At 45.4% G+C, this 18451-nt stretch overlaps 1 protein-coding gene across 1 annotated transcript in view; it reads right to left on the reverse strand.

Moving 5' to 3' along the window:
- WDR55 (WD repeat domain 55) overlaps positions 1-8537 on the reverse strand; it is a 266386-nt gene extending 257849 nt beyond the window's left edge. The window contains exon 1 of the mRNA XM_086931380.1: positions 8246-8537. Within this exon, the coding sequence (XP_086787506.1) occupies positions 8246-8263 (18 nt within the window). The 5' untranslated portion in view covers positions 8264-8537. The remainder of the gene's footprint in view (positions 1-8245) is intronic.
- Positions 8538-18451: the final 9914 nt, after the last annotated feature.

The raw sequence follows: 18451 nt of genomic DNA on the forward strand, positions 1-18451 counted from the left end.
ACAACAGCTGTGGGGTCTTACTAGGAGTGTCTGAGGCCGGGAGAGACCCTGGAAGTTCCACATGAGGTGTTCAGTTAGTACATAAACAAAGAACGCTTGTTACAGAACTGGAAACGTGTACACACATTACACTGACCAAACTGATGTTTGACTACAAACTGTCCTGGTGCACAGTGAATGAAGCCAGGGGTTTGTTTACTGCCTGCTGGGCTCCGTTGGGGGCCTGAAGTGTTGTTGTACCCATGCAATGAGGTGGGGTAGCACACTAGCGGCAGCAAAAGTGAAAGCGAGGAATGCAGCTGTAGCATCCCACGAGTGGTGCGCGCGCATTAGTGTTGCCCGTAACCGCAAGCCGTAGGCCGGAAGTCCAGAGCGATTCACACGCGCGGCGGTAAAAGTGAAAGCGAGGAATGCAGCTGCAGCGTCCTGCGAGTGGGGCACGCACACTCGTGTTGCTCGTAACCGCGAATAGTAGGCCGGAAGTTCAGAGCGATTCCAAGAGGTCTTTTCCTAGAGCAGCGCATGCACGCTGCCCAAGGCTCGACTGAAAAATCGAAGTTAACGGACGTAAACACAGACAATAATTGTAGGCTGCAGCGACCTGAGAGCCGTGCAGTACCAATTCCATCTGCTTTCTGGTTGGAGGTGTTCCCAAGACAAAATCTTGAGGATTACTACAGTGAGAAAAACCACACAAGCAGGTGTCACTCTTCTAATCTGAGACAGTCAACCGCTCGAAGGGGCAGTGTAAATGGCACTAAATAAGAAACACCAAACAAAACATACTATATCTTCACAAATGCACTTGTCAAAATACTCTTTTCATAAGCATTATCAAACATATTCAAACTAAGCTTCTCTAATAATGTAGCTTGTATAATAGTACACTTCATGCACAGCAGAAAAGCGCATTACTCAGAAGTACTAATTGACACTCTAGGCATGTCTACGTTGGCTATTCAGCCAGACAATGCCAACAGTTCTTGAACATGTCAAATGTGCCTGAATGCTTAATTACATAAATACATTAGAGTGGCGTGGGTTGGGGTATATTGCAGTGGAGTGGAGTACACTGGAGTGGAGTGTGGTAGACTGTGGTAGACCGGAGTGGAGTGGGATAGATTGGAGTTGAGTGGAGTGTGATAGAGGGAGTAAGGTAAATCGGAGTGGGGTAGATTGGAGTGGAGTAGAGTGGGGTGGAGCAGAATGGGGTGGGGTAGAATGGAGTTGTGTATACTGGGGTAGATTGGCGTGGAGTAGATTGGGATGGAGTGGGGTAGATTGGAGTTAGGAAGGCTTGGGTAGACTGGAGTGGAGTGGGGTAGATTAGAGTGGAGTAAAGTGAAGAGAGGTCGGCTGTGGTGGAGAGATGTAAGCTGGAGTGGAGTGGGGAAAACTGGGATATATTGGAGCGAAGTAGAGTGGGGCATATTGGTGTAGACTGGAGTAGAGTGGAATGGAGGTAAAGTGGAGTGGATTGGACTGGGGGTAGAAAGAAGTGGAGTGGAGTGGATTGGGGTAGGTTGGAGTGGGAAAGATTTGTGTGGGGTGGATTGGGGTAGAGTGAGGTAAATTGGAGTGGAGTGGGGTACACTGGAGTAGGTTGGAGCTGAGTGGTGTAGTTAGTTTGGAGTGGGGAAATTAGTAGATTGGAGTGGAGTATAGCTGGGCCATTAGGCTACATCTCTAACACCTAAGTGGATATGAATATAGGGTGCCAAATACATAAGAGAATGAGGACTTCAAGGAGAAGGTTTTAAGAAGAAATGGAGTTGTCGCTGCACTGCACAAAACTGATGCACTTTAAACAGACACTTACATTGTATGCACAAAGAGGTGGAATACATGAGAGACTGAGAACACAGATTTTAAGGAGAAATTGATTAACTGCAGTGCTGCCCAAAATGTAGGTACTTTAAAAAGCCACATACTTAGTGTTTGAAAAGGCACAGATGTGTCCAAAATGTTTATGTTGCTTGGTGGCAGCCTGTTTTGAAGAATGTGACTAGGCTGCTTGTTTGAAAGGCTATGAGACTCCGGTTTCAGACTAGTGCACACTTTAAACAGACACATACTTTGTATGCGCAGAGACAAGCGCAGCCTACAAACACACACAGTCACACGGACTGTTTTAATATTCTGTGCCATTTGTTTGGTCTTAGAAGGACACGCAGAACTGTAAAACAAACTCACCAACTGCTTTAATAGTTAGTGCCATTTGTCTGGTGCTGTAAAAGGAAGCGCCAAATTCCAAAACAATTTAAGGCAACACAAAACACAACTGTAGGACGAAAGTTAAAAGCAACCCAAAAGTGTAGCATGGAAGTGGAATTGATGGACAGAAAAATTAATCATAGCGCAAGCAGCGGAAGGACAGCAAAGGACACTAATCAATGAATTACTTAAACCATGCTTCGGTGAAATAAAAGGAAGTGGTGTGAGGCCCATTGTGACCAATTAGAAGGCAGCTAAAAAGAATGACAATCAAGCATAGCAGGAGGTAAGTAATGGGTGAGCTCCAAACCCCTTACTGCATACAATACCCCTGGTGGTCTTCAGAGAATGAGAAAGGCATTGTGTCTATGGTCAGCATGGTTATGTTAGAAGTTTACAAAACGGAAACTCACTTTTCAAGATTAATTTGAGGAACTGCCTAAGATTATGCAAAGCTTTCTGTGAAACATCTACTGCTTTGAAGCAACTATTCTGTGGAAAGGAAGCTTGTTGCACTGCTGGGGTACTTTACCACTGAGGTCTAGCTATCGCTCTCAACAACACTGGGAAAGGTTGATAGTTACATCACCTATCTGTGTGATGTCGGAGGTCCTCCAAGCCGGTTCTAGACTGTGATCTGCTCCAACTGGATCGACAGTGAGAACCAAAGACTCTGCACCGGTTTGTACATATAAATCTGGTAGACTTTGGAGTGGAATGAGCTGTAGGATCAAAAGACAGGCTTCTAACTCCCCCCTATTGTTATTATATATATATATATATATATATATATATATATATATATATATATATATATATATATATATAGGCTTCTAACTGAGCCTTTCTGACCGGGGAGAGGAGTTGGCCTAACGGCTAGGGTGGTCAACCTCGAATCTGGGGAACTGGGTTCGAGTCTCGGCAATGACGTTGAACATCCTGTGATTCTGAGCAAATCACTTAATCTCAACGTGCCTAACAACAAAAAATTCATGTGTCCTCATGTAATGCAACTGGTGGTATGTAAAGAGCTCTAATGCCAGATTTGTGTCAAGTTCGCTCTATATAAAACTCATTAAAGAGAAAAACTGATGAACAGTGAAAACACCCAAGACTGATGCCACTCTTCTGCAGTGGCCAAGCCCCGTGTGGTGTGGCATTCATAAATCATTCTTGTGACTGTTTAAGGTTTAGGTTCTGGGTTTGGCATAGATACTGTAATAGTATCACCGGGGAGCAAGGAACCCAATGTGTCTGTACTAGGCTGTGCCTACCCTACAGCCTTCAGAGCAGTAATTCCAAAGCCTACTCGGTATTACTGCTGGGTGGCCAAAACCATGAAACGGAGGCACCCCCAACATGGTGACTGCAAGAGAGAATACCATAGCCATTGAAGCTAATCACCCTAGTCACTGACATCAGACCAAAATTAATTAAACCTTATTTAGGGAATGGAGAGTGGTATGCTTTTGGTTAAGCAGTAACACCATGGGATTTGAGTATCTCAGGATACCTTTTCAAGCGTTTTTGCTGAGTAGCTAGGCATTAAGTGTTACCCTACTGCACGGAGAAGAGTTCTTTTGAAGGTATGAACATATGTCGAAATAAGAGTGTGGACCAAATCAAATTAATAGGTTTATTTTCTGAACTCACCATGCTTTCACCCTAACCTTGTTTATTTCAATAAAATTCTGCAGTAGCCCTCCACAAGGACGTGCTGGTTATCTTAACAATTTGGGATCAACTGTCGAGAAACCCCACAATCAGTTGAAGTATGACCCTCTGCATTTCTCTCCTTAACATGAATACATACTTTCTTGTTGTGTGAACTGCAAACTGAATTGCCTCTCGGCATACCTACGTTTTTGACAGTTAAGAAACCTGGTGGGAGAAACGGGGTAATTTCTAAGATTCCAACATTTTATCAAATTAAAAATCTGGTATTTCAACTAAGCAACTATATTCCTCCAGTTGACATTCCCACTTATGTACCAGGAACTAGATAGTTTGATTAATAGAATTGTGTGGGACTGTGGGTGAGAGAAAAAATGTGAGCGTGTGTGTGTAATGTAAACAAAAAATGGAGCAAGAAGGGGACTCCGTAATACACTTGCTTCACATATGTGGGGAACAAAACATATTATGCACATAATAGTGAACTAGTGTTAAGCCCACATCTCATGTCGACGGCGTTTCGATCCTTTCATAGATAGTGGATCATCATCAGGACTACCATTGTTTGCCTGATAAAAGCATCAAGGCGGTGAATTTGATAATTCCACGGTACTTGGGCGGACTGGGTCACGGCTAATTAGCCGGGGTGCGTCAGGGCACTAGGACCTGAGGCAACAGATAGAGCAGCTGTGCATTGAACAAAGAATTGCTGCAACTGGAGACAAATTATCTCGAAGGTTGCTGCCTGCGTCTTGAACTAAGATATCAAGGGATCAGGCAGCTGTGCGCAGATCATAGATTGTTTACGTAGGAAAGGGGACGTCCTACGGTCTGCAGCATGGATCTCGTGGTTACCAAGGAGGTAGCGCTAGAAGGGTTAATGCCTGTCGCACAGTCGCGCCATTTGGTTACATGGCGCGACTGTGCACCGGGACGTTTCCTAGGCGTTCTATCACGGACGAAGGTACCGACTCAGCGCAATCCTATGCTGTAGTTAAGGGTCCACCTCTATTTTGGAATCACGACCCTACACCTTAATCCTAACAGCGCTAATCTTCAATCACCTCGAAGTAACCAGGCATTAACCCTTCTAGCGCTACCTCCTTGGTAACCACGAGATCCATGCTGCAGACCGTAGGACGTCCCCTTTCCTACGTAAACAATCTATGATCTGCGCACAGCTGCCTGATCCTTGATATCTTAGTTCAAGACGCACGCAGCAACCTTCGAGATAATTCGTCTCCAGTTGCAGCAATTCTTTGTTCAATGCAGAGCTGCTCTATCTGTTGCCTCAGGTCCTAGTGCCCTGACGCACCCCGGCTAATTAGCCGTGACCCAGTCCGCCCAAGTACCGTGGAATTATCAAATTCACCGCCTTGATGCTTTTATCAGGCAAACAATGGTAGTCCTGATGATGATCCACTATCTATGAAAGGATCGAAACGCCGTCGACATGAGATGTGGGCTTAACACTAGTTCACTATTATGTGCATAATATGTTTTGTTCCCCACATATGTGAAGCAAGTGTATTACGGAGTCCCCTTCTTGCTCCATTTTTTGTTTACATGCCTGATGTATCTGTATATGTTTGTATTGTCCTTTAGTCTGTGTAAGCTTTGAGGATACAGGACTGTGTCCCACTGTTTTATTGCTTCTCTCTAACTGGTTATTTGAATTATTTAATAAATTTTGCAAGTCCGGCTGGACTTTTTTTGTCATTATAGTGCACATTGTGGCCTATAATTATTTCACCCTTCTATCCTTGTGTCAAGGACCATTGTTTTTGTAAAATTCATACCCCAGGTCCTTGCCTACCTAGCGGGTTCCCTTGTTGTTTATAGTCGTGTGTGTGTAATGCCATGCATATGAGGGTCACTGCACTGATAGCCCTTGCATAGAACTGCACAACAAGAGTGCTGTTGGGCCAATACATTCAATGTAGGCACTCGAATGACACTGATTCACACTTGGCCATTTGGTTTGTGATGATGTAAAGGCCACCCACCGTTCTCAGAGGCCACTATTGTAGTTTCCCATTGTGTCAAGCACAACATATATGGTCATCTGAGCTGGATCAAATGTCATTAGGTGTAATTTCTTGTAATGCCAATGTCTGATGAAGAGCCATGTAATACTATTTCCTGTGATGTCATTACTAAAACATGATAAAATCGTGCCTCTTTTTGGTCAGAGAAAGCTGGCAAGAATGCAGACACCTATCCTGTCAAGCTCAGCACTGGGAAGCAGAGGTAAACCTCCAGATCGCGGTACTGGCAGCTATTTCCCAGGCAAACATGCTGAATTTGTCCTGGTGTCATTTTCCAACACTAGGACATAATTCAGAGCACCCCCACTTTGTCTGCATTCTATTTAGAGCAGAAACCTGCAAACAGAGTGGGGCATTCTTATTTTAACATCAAGTTGGGACATAAAGTGGGCCTGATTTAAAGGGCCATCAACTCTCCTTTTGTTCAAATATCATTCTGGCTGAGCGCCATTTGAAGCCTAAAACCTAGACACCAATGCAATGGAAGGAAACAAAAGGCGCACATCCGGTTATCTTTTCCTCTCACGGCACGAAAAACCCTTATTCAATCGCTCGTTTAGTCGACTGGACTATGGCAACTCTTTGCTGGTTGGAATAAGGGAAGACCTATTATCAAAACTGCAGGTGGTTCAAAACACAGCAGCCCGCCTTGCATTCAATAAACTGGCTTGCACCCCTTCTTTACCTCTCCTACGTCAACTACACTGGCTTCGGATAAGGAAACAAGCTATCTTCAAGTTTTTATGTACTGTCTTTAAGTCTCTCCAGGGGACGGGCCCTGCTTAGCTTAAGAAGAAACTTGAACTACATCTACCCGTACTTCAGCTAAGATCTAGCAATCGTAATCTGCTCTGCACGCGGAGAATCAGGAAGGCCAAAATGGGCGGGCCTTTCCTTATCTAGCCCCCAGCTACTGGAACAGTCTTACTAAGGAGATCCATGCCTGTTCCAACCTGTCTCAATTAAAAAAAAATGCTTAAGACCTGGCTGTTTAAGATTATACTGCTCATTGGGTGTCCGCTTCTCAGGCGCCGAGAGATCCCCCCATACAAATGAGTATAATAAATAAGAAGAAGAAGAAGAAACTATGATTTGGAGGCAGATTTTCAACTTTATTCAACTCCCTATGTAATAAATGTGCTTGCACTGTATGAATGTAAGATTTATCTGTCTGAGTAATTACACAAATATTGATTTACGAGGCACCTACAGTTTGTATTATTTATTTTGTAGCCCTACTCATCCCAGTGTAGGGTATCAGAGCACTTTACATCACACACACAGACATAATAAATCGTACAAGTGTGTAAATCAATGTAAGAAAATGTTGCATAAGACAATGAGGGTTATAAGGTGTAGGAATCACATATAATCTACATTCGTAGATATATGTTAAAAACAAATATTTGGGAGAAACACAAAGTCAGAATATAAAACATAACACACTGATTGTGGTTGTATATACTAACGAGACATTACTTTCTGAAGGAAGCCTTCTTTTCAATCTTAGAAGAATAACAAAATGAGAAAAAATGCAATAATGAGCTAAACCCATGACAGTTTGCACGCAGCACCTTAATGTTGTAAGTAGATCACAATGCTGCATTAGAAGGCGTGCAACGTATACATTGGAACGAACAAATAGATTTCAGTGTCAAAAATAGTAGCCCACAGACTTCTCTAAACGAAATACAAACCTGTGATCTGCATGTTACATGATGTGTTTTGCAGCGGGAATGTTACCGCTGTATGCTACTTCGAGTCAAAACTGTGATTGGACTAAACACAGAACTATGACAGAACTGTTAACCACTAGAGTTATCTTACCACTATTCTAACACCATTCAAACTACTGCGCACACGATCTCAACAACATGTGTAACGCCCTGTAAGATATTTTAAAATGCAACCGCTTTGTGACCAATTAAGTAATTTAGAACAGCTATATGGTCCTATATGTCCTTGTTGCCAACTACTTTTGCAGCAGTTTTTAAAAGTAAATAAATGTACGACTCTGATTTCCAAGCTCGCCCCTCATGGCTCTACTCCTTTTCCCCTGCCACATCTTGACCCCCAATGTATGGTGTTTATGGAGTAAAGTTCTGCCAATTCCAGCACTGGTCAAGCCGACATAAAAGGACAGCTAAAAACTCGAAAAGCAGTTCATCCCCGTCCTGTCATCAGCTCCCTCGCCCACAATACAAAAAATAAAAATGGGCGGTGCGTAAAGGTGCGATAGTACCCGAAACTTTATTTACGGTATCGGGGTTAAAGCAAAACTGATTTACCACCAAGACAGTCACGCTTACCTGATCGGGCGCCGCCATATTTAAACGAAAAAGACAACCTAGGTCCTGGAAGGTACTTAAAGCGGATTTTCGTTTACAACAACGAGCAACTCACATCACCGTGATATACGATTACTACAGCTCAAAAAATCATTCCACAACTAAGAGTTGAGACCCTGGACTGCCGATATCTTTTTTGATAGTCAGAAGTAAATAATTCAGATGTCGTTTTCAGCCCTGAGACGTCTGCAGGTCCTTCCAGCCAGCCAATAACTGCACAGAGTCATTGGCGTTCTTACGTAAAACCACGTATTCTAATAAAGATCTCGAGTGCTAACTTAGCAACAAATACGCAAGCGCTGGACGCCATATTGCTACGCAAAAGATGGATTTGTGGTTGGAGAAAAAGACGCAGTTAACGTTTGGAATAATTGGCTGCAATGTCGTATTTTGTATGCCGTTTGTTCTTTCTGGGAACGTTCGGTGAAAAAAAAAACGGTTAATACATTTTCTAGATCCACAAAATGCATTATTTTCCCAACGCACTCAGGCCAGTGCAATCCCGAAGTTTGATGCGACGGTTATTATATCATTTTTCTTTATCGTCACTTCCTTGCATGTGATGTTACGCCTCCCTGAAAACATATTTTGAAGCTTAATCGCTGGTAAAATGGAATCCTGAGCAAATTTATTTTTATATATATGTATATAGAGAGAACTTTAACCACTAGTATGTGTAGTAGACCTTTTACTCACTACCATTCCTATGTGATTCTTAGTTTATCCATTTTTATCTCTTCCTTGAGTGACTTTACAACTTGTACATTTGCAATTTTTTCTGTTTGTATCTCTTGTGTGACTTTACAACTTGTACATTTGCAATTTTTTCTGTTTGTATCTTTTGTGTAACTCATGTAATCCTAAATCCTTATGTATCGCAACTGGTTCTTTTGTAAAGTGATCTGTCATCGGGTAATGTTTGCGCTATATAAATTTGCATTAAATGAAATAGGTCGAGCCTGGGTATTGCATAAGCGTACCTGCAAGGCATGTTGTACTGAGGTAGGGACTTGAAGCTCCACCCACTCTCCACCCATATTTTTCATTGGCTTGTGTCATTGTCCACTGTAAACTGTGGTTGTTCATTGGTCAAAAGGCTTAGTAGTCCATCCTTAGTACCGCCTTGTCTCATTTTGTAACTTCCCATGGTGACACCCACTGTTATGTGCTGTTACTCTAGGCTTTAATTACAGCCTCCAGCACTATTTTCTTAAATAGCTTTAGCAGGCAGGACACCTCTCTCCTAACGCTTTACATTTTTTTTTATATTGTGCTCCTTTGCAATGTAATAGGTCTTGCCTTTGCAAGAGTTTGCGCTATTGGCATTACAAATGACAATGCCTTTATTATTTGCAGACTGTGAGAAAGTAATTTATTAGCTGGGGTGGATTACATACATGACAACCCTTCAGATTCAGGCGGGAGACTACCTATTTCAAGATTAGTCTCCCGCCTCCCGATTCCTGCATGCAGAAATCTGATTCAGGATGCCGAATCATGATCTCCTGGAAACAAGGCAAAAGTGAAATGCCTGTAACACACGCTCCCATCTCCCCCTCTAAGAATGACCTCTGACCTCAAAGGTTAAGCTATGTGATTCATTCTTGGAGGGAGAGATTAGAGTGTGTGACAGGCCTCAACATTTTATTTTTGGCAGTTTTACACGCATACATAATGGCATATATGGGATTGATGTACACCACAAGTCAAAGGTTTGAGTAATTTAAACCTGAGCTCAACCCCAGTAGCTATGGCACAAAACAGACAGGCTTAACTTAATACAAATGTGAAAGCTTTTAGAAGTAAACAGTAAACAATTAAAAAACACAACAGAATAAAAAATATAACTTCAAGTTCTAAATGTAATACACTTTATTAAGGAAAATAACACCAAAACGACTGTAACGAGGAGGGTCGCAGGGTGGAAGAACACAACCCCTATGCGAAGTGGTGGGTCACTGATCCCTCCCCTCCTTCCCCTCAGGATGATTGGGAGTCGTGGAAACTACTGTCAGGAACGGAGGATTAAGAGAGTGTACCTTTAATTGGGCGTATACAGAGGATGAAGTCACGCCCCGGCATGACGTTGGATTCACCGCAGTGGTGAAAACCCAGGAAGTACATGGGACGGCGTGTGACGACACCAAGGAGGGAGAAGACGGAGTTTCGAGGAGGACGGACGGGGAAGAGAGCGGAGTGCGGAAGCCCGGAAGACAAGAAGAAGACGAGCCAGGAGGTCAACGACCCTGCGGTTCGCTGTGCCACACTCCCGAGGGAGGAGTGTGGCTGCAACAGGTATGGCAGCGGATTGTGTGCTGGGTGGGGAAGCGGGGTGTTTCTCCTCCGTAGAATACCAGAGAGCTACTACCTCACTTGTATATAGTTGTGTATATTCCTATTCCCGTATTCCTCGTCCACCCCCCCCTTTTCCCTGCACTCTTTCCCCACCACGTACCCACTACACAACGTGGACTGTACAGCACGAGCATTCCCAGCATTGTCCCTTCACTTACCGGGTTCCCCTGGGCGTATTAAAAGAGTCCTTGAGCCTTAATGGTCCTTTTTTTGTTTTCTGTACCTTCTTCCTGACAGCCTACGGGAGAGAACCAACCATCTACGACCCCTCTAACAGAAGAAAGAAGGGCAACCTTCCAGTAAAGACCGGGAGATGTCAGGATCCATAACGGACCCCACAGAGTTTGCTCAGGAGAGACTTACCTTCTGCAATCGGAAACCCTTGTTAAAAATAAAACCTTCTTTAACCAGAAAACGTTTACAGTCCCTCACTGCACCCACGTCACAGCTGGTGTCAGAAGTGGGATCTCCTAGTTCCCACCAGTAATCCCTGATTGAGCAAGTTATTCAACGCCTAATAGAGGGACAAGAAAAACTGGAATGGGCAATAAATCACCAGATAACAACTGCAGATGCAGATAGGGAAATGTTTAAAAATACCATAAGCGCCCAAATTGAAGGACTACAAAAAGCTGTTCAAACACCAAGCGGTGGTCCTGTCATCGAGAGAAGAACACATATGCCTCACCCTGCAGGGGTATCATTGCAAAAATATGTTCAAGGGGAAGACCCAGATGCCTTATCGAATTTTGAAGGGCAGAACAGGCCTGTGGATGGCCTGAGGAAAAATGGCCATTCTTCCTGGCTCCGTTGTTATCGGGAGAAGCACAAGCGGCCTACCAGGTGGCTAACCACGCAGGAAACACCCCATACATGGAGATCAAAGAGGTTATACTCGACCACCTAGGTTTGGATGCAGAGGCTTACAGAGTGCGAATCTGTAAAGAAAAAGGGATCGTCGGGAAAAATCCTAAAACCTTATTCCTGCGGTTGAAGATGGCTGCTGACAAGTGGTTACGGCCCGAACAAAGGAGCAAAGATGAAATTATGACCAGCATCTACCTAGAACTATTTATGGAGGCCTTGCCTTACGGGACACATAGGTGGTTAAGGCAACACTCGGGGTTAACAGCGGCACAAGCCTTTGAAATAGCCGCAAATTATTCACAGGCTCAACCCCGCTCCTTCCCCTGGGACTCTGACAAAAAACCCAAATCTAGTATAACCATGAAGCTGGATAAAAAGAAAACCGCTCCAGAAACGATGAAACCCAGAACAACGAGGTTAGATTTGACCCCCCTAAAGGGACCTCAGTGCTTCGAGTGCGGCGACTGGGGGGACATAACCCGGTTGTGTCCCCGAAGAAAGCCACTGGAGGAGCCTATGGAGGTGGGGTATATCCCCAAGGCCGTCATGTACACTGCGGAGATGTGCCCCTCCTTTTATGTATGTATGCTAATAAATGGAAGGGGTATCTAAGCTCTGTTAGACTCAGGGTGTTGACAGTCTGTAGTCCAAAAGAGGTTGGTGTTACCATCACAGATCCTTCCCGATACCCTGGTGCACATAAGATGTGTACACGGTAATGTAAAACCTTATCCCGTAGCCCAGATCAACATGAGAACCGAAGATAGACCCCCTTTCCCGGTCAAGGTAGGAGTAGTAGAGACCCTCCCTGAAGACTTAATCATAGGGGTAGATAACCCGGACTTCATGTCTATGTTCCGATCGGAGATAAACAAGAAAAAGGAAGACACATCCCCGACACACACTTCCTTGTTAATGACTGAGCCCTGGGTCTTGGATAGGAGTTTTAAATTCACCCAATCCAATGATGCCACCCTTTTTAACGCCTGGGAAGCTGCTCATGTGGCCCAAACCCTACCTACAGCGACATATCCTAGGTTCACGATTAAAAGAGATCTCCTATATAGAGAGGGAAAGGCTAATGACCCCCCCAACTAGTGGTACCCAAAGACTTTAGAGAGCAGATCCTATATTACGCTCACTCTCCCCTCACAGCGGGGCACTCCGGGGCTGAGAAAATTACCCAGAATATAACAAAACAGTTTTTCTGGCCAGGTATATACAAAGAGGCTGAACTGTATTGTAAACAGTGTGAAGTTTGCCAAAAGAAAAGCATGTACAGACCTCTGGCAGTTCCCCTACAACCACTACCCATCATTGGCAACCCTTTTGAGCGGGTCGGGATGGACCTTATTGGTCCCCTACCACGTACTTCAAGAGGACATACATATGCCTTGGTGGTTGTGGATTACAACACCCGTTTCCTGGAGGCCTTTGTTTTACGTTCCCCCCACCACGAAAAACATAGCGGAAAAGCTGTTAGAGTTGTTCTCCAACGTAGATTTTCCCAGAGAGATTCTAACCGATCAGGGTACTCCATTTGTATCACGGATGATGAAAGAAGTCTGTAAAATGTTAGACCTACACCAAATAAAAACCTCAGCATATCATCCTCAAACTGACTGTCTCGTCGAGAGATATAACCGCTCTCTAAAGGCCACATAAAAAAAAATGTTGACAGTTGAGCACAAAGACTGGGACAGATTGTTACCCCTGGCCCTCTATGTACTCCGGGATCAAGTACAGAGTAACCTAGGTTGTTCTGCCTTTGAGATGCTTTATGGCAGACAACCACGCTCCCTTATAGAAATAACGAAAGAAGCATGGGAGCAGGAGGAGTCGGTGGAGCAAAGGTCTCTTTTAGAGTATACCCAGCAGTTGAAATCAAAGCTAGGGAAACTAAGGGACTTGGCCTATTCCACTCTGGAACGAAGCCAACATAAATGTAAATGTAAATGTGGCGTATTTGTATAGCGCGAACAGTGACCCGGAGGCATCCCGGCGCTTGTACTCCTACCACAAGGGAACCCCTCCTGGCTTTTCCTTGTGGGGTGTCCACTCCTGGGCATCCCATGGTGAAACCAGGCATCCCTTGTGTATCAGGGGGCCTTTGTGGAGACTAAGCAAGCTATTGCCCAGAGTTGCAGCGTGGGACCCATGCTTAGAATCAGCACTGAGGCGAGAATATCCGGTCAGAGGAATTTAAGCCCGAAACCCGCCGAGGCGGGAATCGAACCCTGGTCCCTGGCCAGCGTTCTGCATCAAGGTCTGCCGCTCTAGGCATTGAGCCACACTTCTCCACTCAGGGTGTTGACAGTCTGTAGTCCAAAAGAGGTTGGTGTTACCATCACAGATCCTTCCCGATACCCTATAATACATAAACAGAAATATTATTATGACAAGGGAAAAAAGTGGAGGAAATTGGAGAAGGGGGATTGGGCTTTGGTAGTCCTCCCCTCTTCTACTCAGAAATTCAAAAGCGAGTGGCTAGGTCCCTATCTTATCTGTCCGGCTCTGCTTTCTGTCCTCTTCGGGCTGTGTTGCTAAACTTATAACCTCCCCTATGAACAACCTCAGAGTCTGAATTAGAGAACACAGACTGCTAAAGGAGTCCAACCGGGGTGGGAAAGGAAGGGGACAGCAGGGAGGGAGATCTGTAACGACAAAGAACAATGCGTTTAGAAGAACCTCCCGAGCGTGCAATTCTAACCCACCCACTTTTCTGTATCCCCTTTAGTTCAAAGCAGATTGTACCATAAACCACACTCGTACCTGTAAAGGAAAATACAAATGACTGTTTCTTTCTAGGAGACACGAAGCGAGGTGGTACCAGACACTCTACCCAGCTGTAAAACGACAAACAGAGAAAAAACTCATGAAAGCCCTAACCTCTGAGGACTACGCTGTATAAAGGGAGGGCTGCCACACCTACCTAAATTATGTAATATCTGTCCTCTATGGGTGAGAGAATTCCCTCTGTAAATAGTACCCCTCTTGTGTATCCTATGTAGGAAAATATAATAAACAAGGTTGTGGAAGAAAATGCAGTGAATACACCAACAGAAACGGCAAAGGGTTCTCAGCTTTGTTTCCCTTTAAATGCGTGTTGTTGCTTGTGGGTGTTCAATAACACACCCGGGTTTAAGCAGCACCAAATAATACTTATACAAATTGTTTCTCTGAGGTTTTTGCGCCTCTAGTCTCTGGATAGGTTTCAGATTTACTTGCACTTGAAACATACACGCATTGCCCCCATCAGCAGCGAGGAAATCAGTATTTCAACAAGACACCATGATCACTACAATTTATAGGGTTTCAACACAGTGTACAGTCAGCCAAGGATATCGCCCTTGTTTTCCCCCTCAGCCGAGAGGAAATCGATATCACCACAGGACTCCACGCAAACGGGGTGGCTCACACTGTTCCACACAGTGTGTAACAATAACCAGGAAGGTCGCGGGTAAGATCCGCTTTCTTACCGCTACGTCTTGCAAACAAACCGTCCTCCAGGCAGTGAAAGGAATTATCGGCAACGCCAAAGTCTCCCGGGCTCCTTTTGATTACGCGATGCGCACGCATCGTGCGCCTACTACACGCCTGCCCCACAGCCTGACGGTAAATGTAGTCCTCAGTCCTTCCGATGCGCTGGAAGCGTGGATTTCGGTTCACTGTTTGTCCAGACCGGCTGATCATGACACTATTGTTGAGACCTTAGGTAAAACAACATACAAAGTGCAGGTCACTCCATCAAGACAGCAGAGCTTTCACATCAATATGCTAAAAAAATGGATAGGGCCTCCACCTCAGTCAACACATTTTGACCTACCTGTAACGGGGAACCAGTCCACTTTAGAGCAGTTGCCTATAAATCCAGACCTACTAGAAGAAGAAAAAAAGGAACTTCTAGATACCCTAAAGCCTTTGTCACCAATGTTCTCCGATACACCCGGGCTGACCCATGTAACCGAGCATAGAATAGACACAGAAGAAGGAAAAACTGTAAAACAAAAAGCATACCGTATACCCGCTTCTCAGAGACAAGATGTCAAACGTGAAGTACACGATATGCTTAGACTAGGAGTGATTCGGCCCTCACGTAGCAATTGGTCATCGGCTATAGTGATGGTGCCGAAACCTGATGGTTTAACAAGATTTTGTATGGACTTCAGAGCATTAAATGCAATTTCTGCATTCAATGCCTACCCTATTCCCCGGGTGGACGAGTTGATAGTGAGGATAGGGGAATCTCGCTATATAACCACCTTAGACCTGACAAAAGGTTATTGGCAGGTTCCCCTAAGGGAGGAGGATAAACGAAAGGCAGCCTTCGCCACAGAGGAAGGGCTGTTTGAGTTTAACGTCCTCCCTTTTGGCCTACATGGGGCTCCCGCGACCTTCCAAAGGCTAATGAACGATGTCCTGGACTCACATAAAGAATACTGTTCAGTGTATCTGGAGGAGATCGTTATATTTAGTAAGACATGGAAACAACACCTAGTCCATATAAGTCAAATACTGATGGCCCTCCAGGCAGCGGGTCTACATGTAAACGCTAAAAAGTCCCGAGCAGCCTATCCCAAGGTCAAATACCTAGGGTTTATGTTAGGCGAAGAAGTAATAGCACCCCAAGAGGAAAAGGTGAGAGCCATTCTACACACCCCCTTTCCAACAACGAGGAGGGAGTTAAGAGCGTGCTTAGGCCTAATAGGCTATTACAGAAGATTTATTGACAAATTTGCTGAAGTGGCCAGTCCTCTGACCAACCTATTGAAAACAAATGTAAGACCCTCCCAACTGGTACATCCCTCTAGAGACGCGAAACTAGCGTTTCAGTTTCTCAAACAAGCTATAACCACTAGTCCGGTTCTGATACCCCCCAATTTTGACAAGTCTTTCACTCTGGCTACAGACGCCTCAAATACAGGCTTAGGGGCCGTATTGTCCCAGGAAGGTGAAGATGGAACAGAACATCCCTGTCAGGGGGTCCCTTGCTCGGCCCGGGCTGAGGTAACTGATTCTCCGTCTTACCAACAGGCGGACTGCTACGGGCCCTTTAAGAACAGCCCTTGTTTTCATGGGGACGGCCTCGCCTCTGGACCACCTGACTTTGTGGGTCTATCTGGTTCTACCTCTCGTCATATGAGGGAGGACCCGGAAGACGCCGTGTCTCGTGTGGCACAGAAGGACTCGTCGTGGGAAGAGGACGTGAAGCGCCAGGAGAACAACGCGAGCTGGAGCAGGGAAGCCGTGACCAACGCGACGGAAGCGGGAGCCGAGACCAAGGCGGCGGAGCCCTTCGCGAGACCCGACACAGGGTGTGGAGAAGGCGCCAGGACGGAACCGGAGGAGAAGCAGACACCGGCAGCTGAATCACCAGGAGGCCAACGGTACCGCGAATTGGCCAGCCACGCGAAGGAGGACGCGTGGCTTCTCCAGGTGCGTGCTCGTTTGGGTTCGCTATTGAGATTTAAGAAGGGCGGGACCGGGTAGGAGACGGGAGGGAGCGCCTGGGGCACCGCGTTTCTCGAGCACAGTTCACGAGAGTCCGTTACTGATGGTGGTGGTTCTGGCTATTCCCTCACTCCCCCTCCCTTGCAATTCTACATGAAGTGAGCAGCCCCCTAAAAGCCTTGTTGTCTTCTTTTTTCTTACATGCGCTGGAAAACCCCGGATGTCCGCCCCAGGGACTGAAGATGAGAACCCAAGGGAAGAATCCTGGACCCTTATTGTTTCTTGCATTATCACAAATCTTTTTGTTTAGAAACTCAATAAAAGAGTTCAAACGTCGCCCTCCAGTGTTGGCTCCTTCCATTCTTGTGACCCAAAGGTGACAATCCCATTTTGTTTCTTAGCCGAAAACTGCATCCCAGAGAACGTAACTACCCGACCATAGAAAGGGAGTGTCTTGCCATCCGATGGGCAATTGAAAAACTGAAGTACTACCTGGAAGGGCGGTCCTTTATATTGTACACGGATCGCGCTTCCTTACAATGGATGCAGAGAAACCAGTCACAAAATCCCCGGGTCCTAAGTTGGTTCTTGGTCCTCCAGCCCTTCTCTTTTATAGTGAAACACCGGAAAGGGGTGGACAATGGCAATGCCGACTTTTTGTCCAGAACACCTTGTCTCCCCGATCGGGAGAATCCAGGGGGGGCGGAGTGTAACGAAGAAGGTCTCAGGGTGGAAGAACACGGCCCCTATGCGAAGTGGTGGGTCTCTGATCCCTCCCCTCCTGTCACGGTTAGTAGCGGACAAGAAACCCAAGTAAGAACATCCAAGCCACTAACCTGAGGTATATAGCCAGCGGGGACCACAGCGTGACGATAGTCTTCCCTATACCCAATAGCACTGACCCTCCCTGTGCGAACTCACACACCAGGGACAGGTAGTCCTCCTGGAAGGGGGAAGGATAGTTGATCGGGAGGTTGTTGCGAAGACACCCCTCAAGGTCTGGTCTAAGAATTCGGATGTCTTCGAAGGCACAACGATTCTAGAAACACAAGAACACTTGTTTAGCATAAGATTAATAGGACGCCCTTGATGTCTTAGTATCTATTGATCGAGAGTACACTTACTGAAAACCCTCGCTCTGACAGCCTGATATCTGTGGAAGATTCTTGCGCGGGTTTTAGCGGTTCTGGGGCTGTTACATCACAGCTCAATCCAACAGGCATACAGAATACAGTATCTAGCTCCAAATTTAGTTAGAGTCACTACCGGCTGCCAAGTTTGTAACGTTTCCTGGCAACAGAGTCTAGATTGTTCTAAGTTCCACCAAGGTTAAAGGATAGGAAAGTTAATGGAAGACTAAACACAAAGTTAGCACGGCCGTGCTGAAAGGCAGAGGTCCTACCTCTAAATCACGGGAAAAGAATACTGTCTGAGACGTCCTCCAGCGGGAAAGAAAGCGTCCGCTCTCACCAGCATTCGGCGTCCTCCAGCGGG

Source organism: Lissotriton vulgaris, chromosome 7 (assembly GCF_964263255.1).
Source record: "Lissotriton vulgaris chromosome 7, aLisVul1.2, whole genome shotgun sequence".
In the NCBI taxonomy this organism is placed as follows: domain Eukaryota; kingdom Metazoa; phylum Chordata; class Amphibia; order Caudata; family Salamandridae; genus Lissotriton; species Lissotriton vulgaris.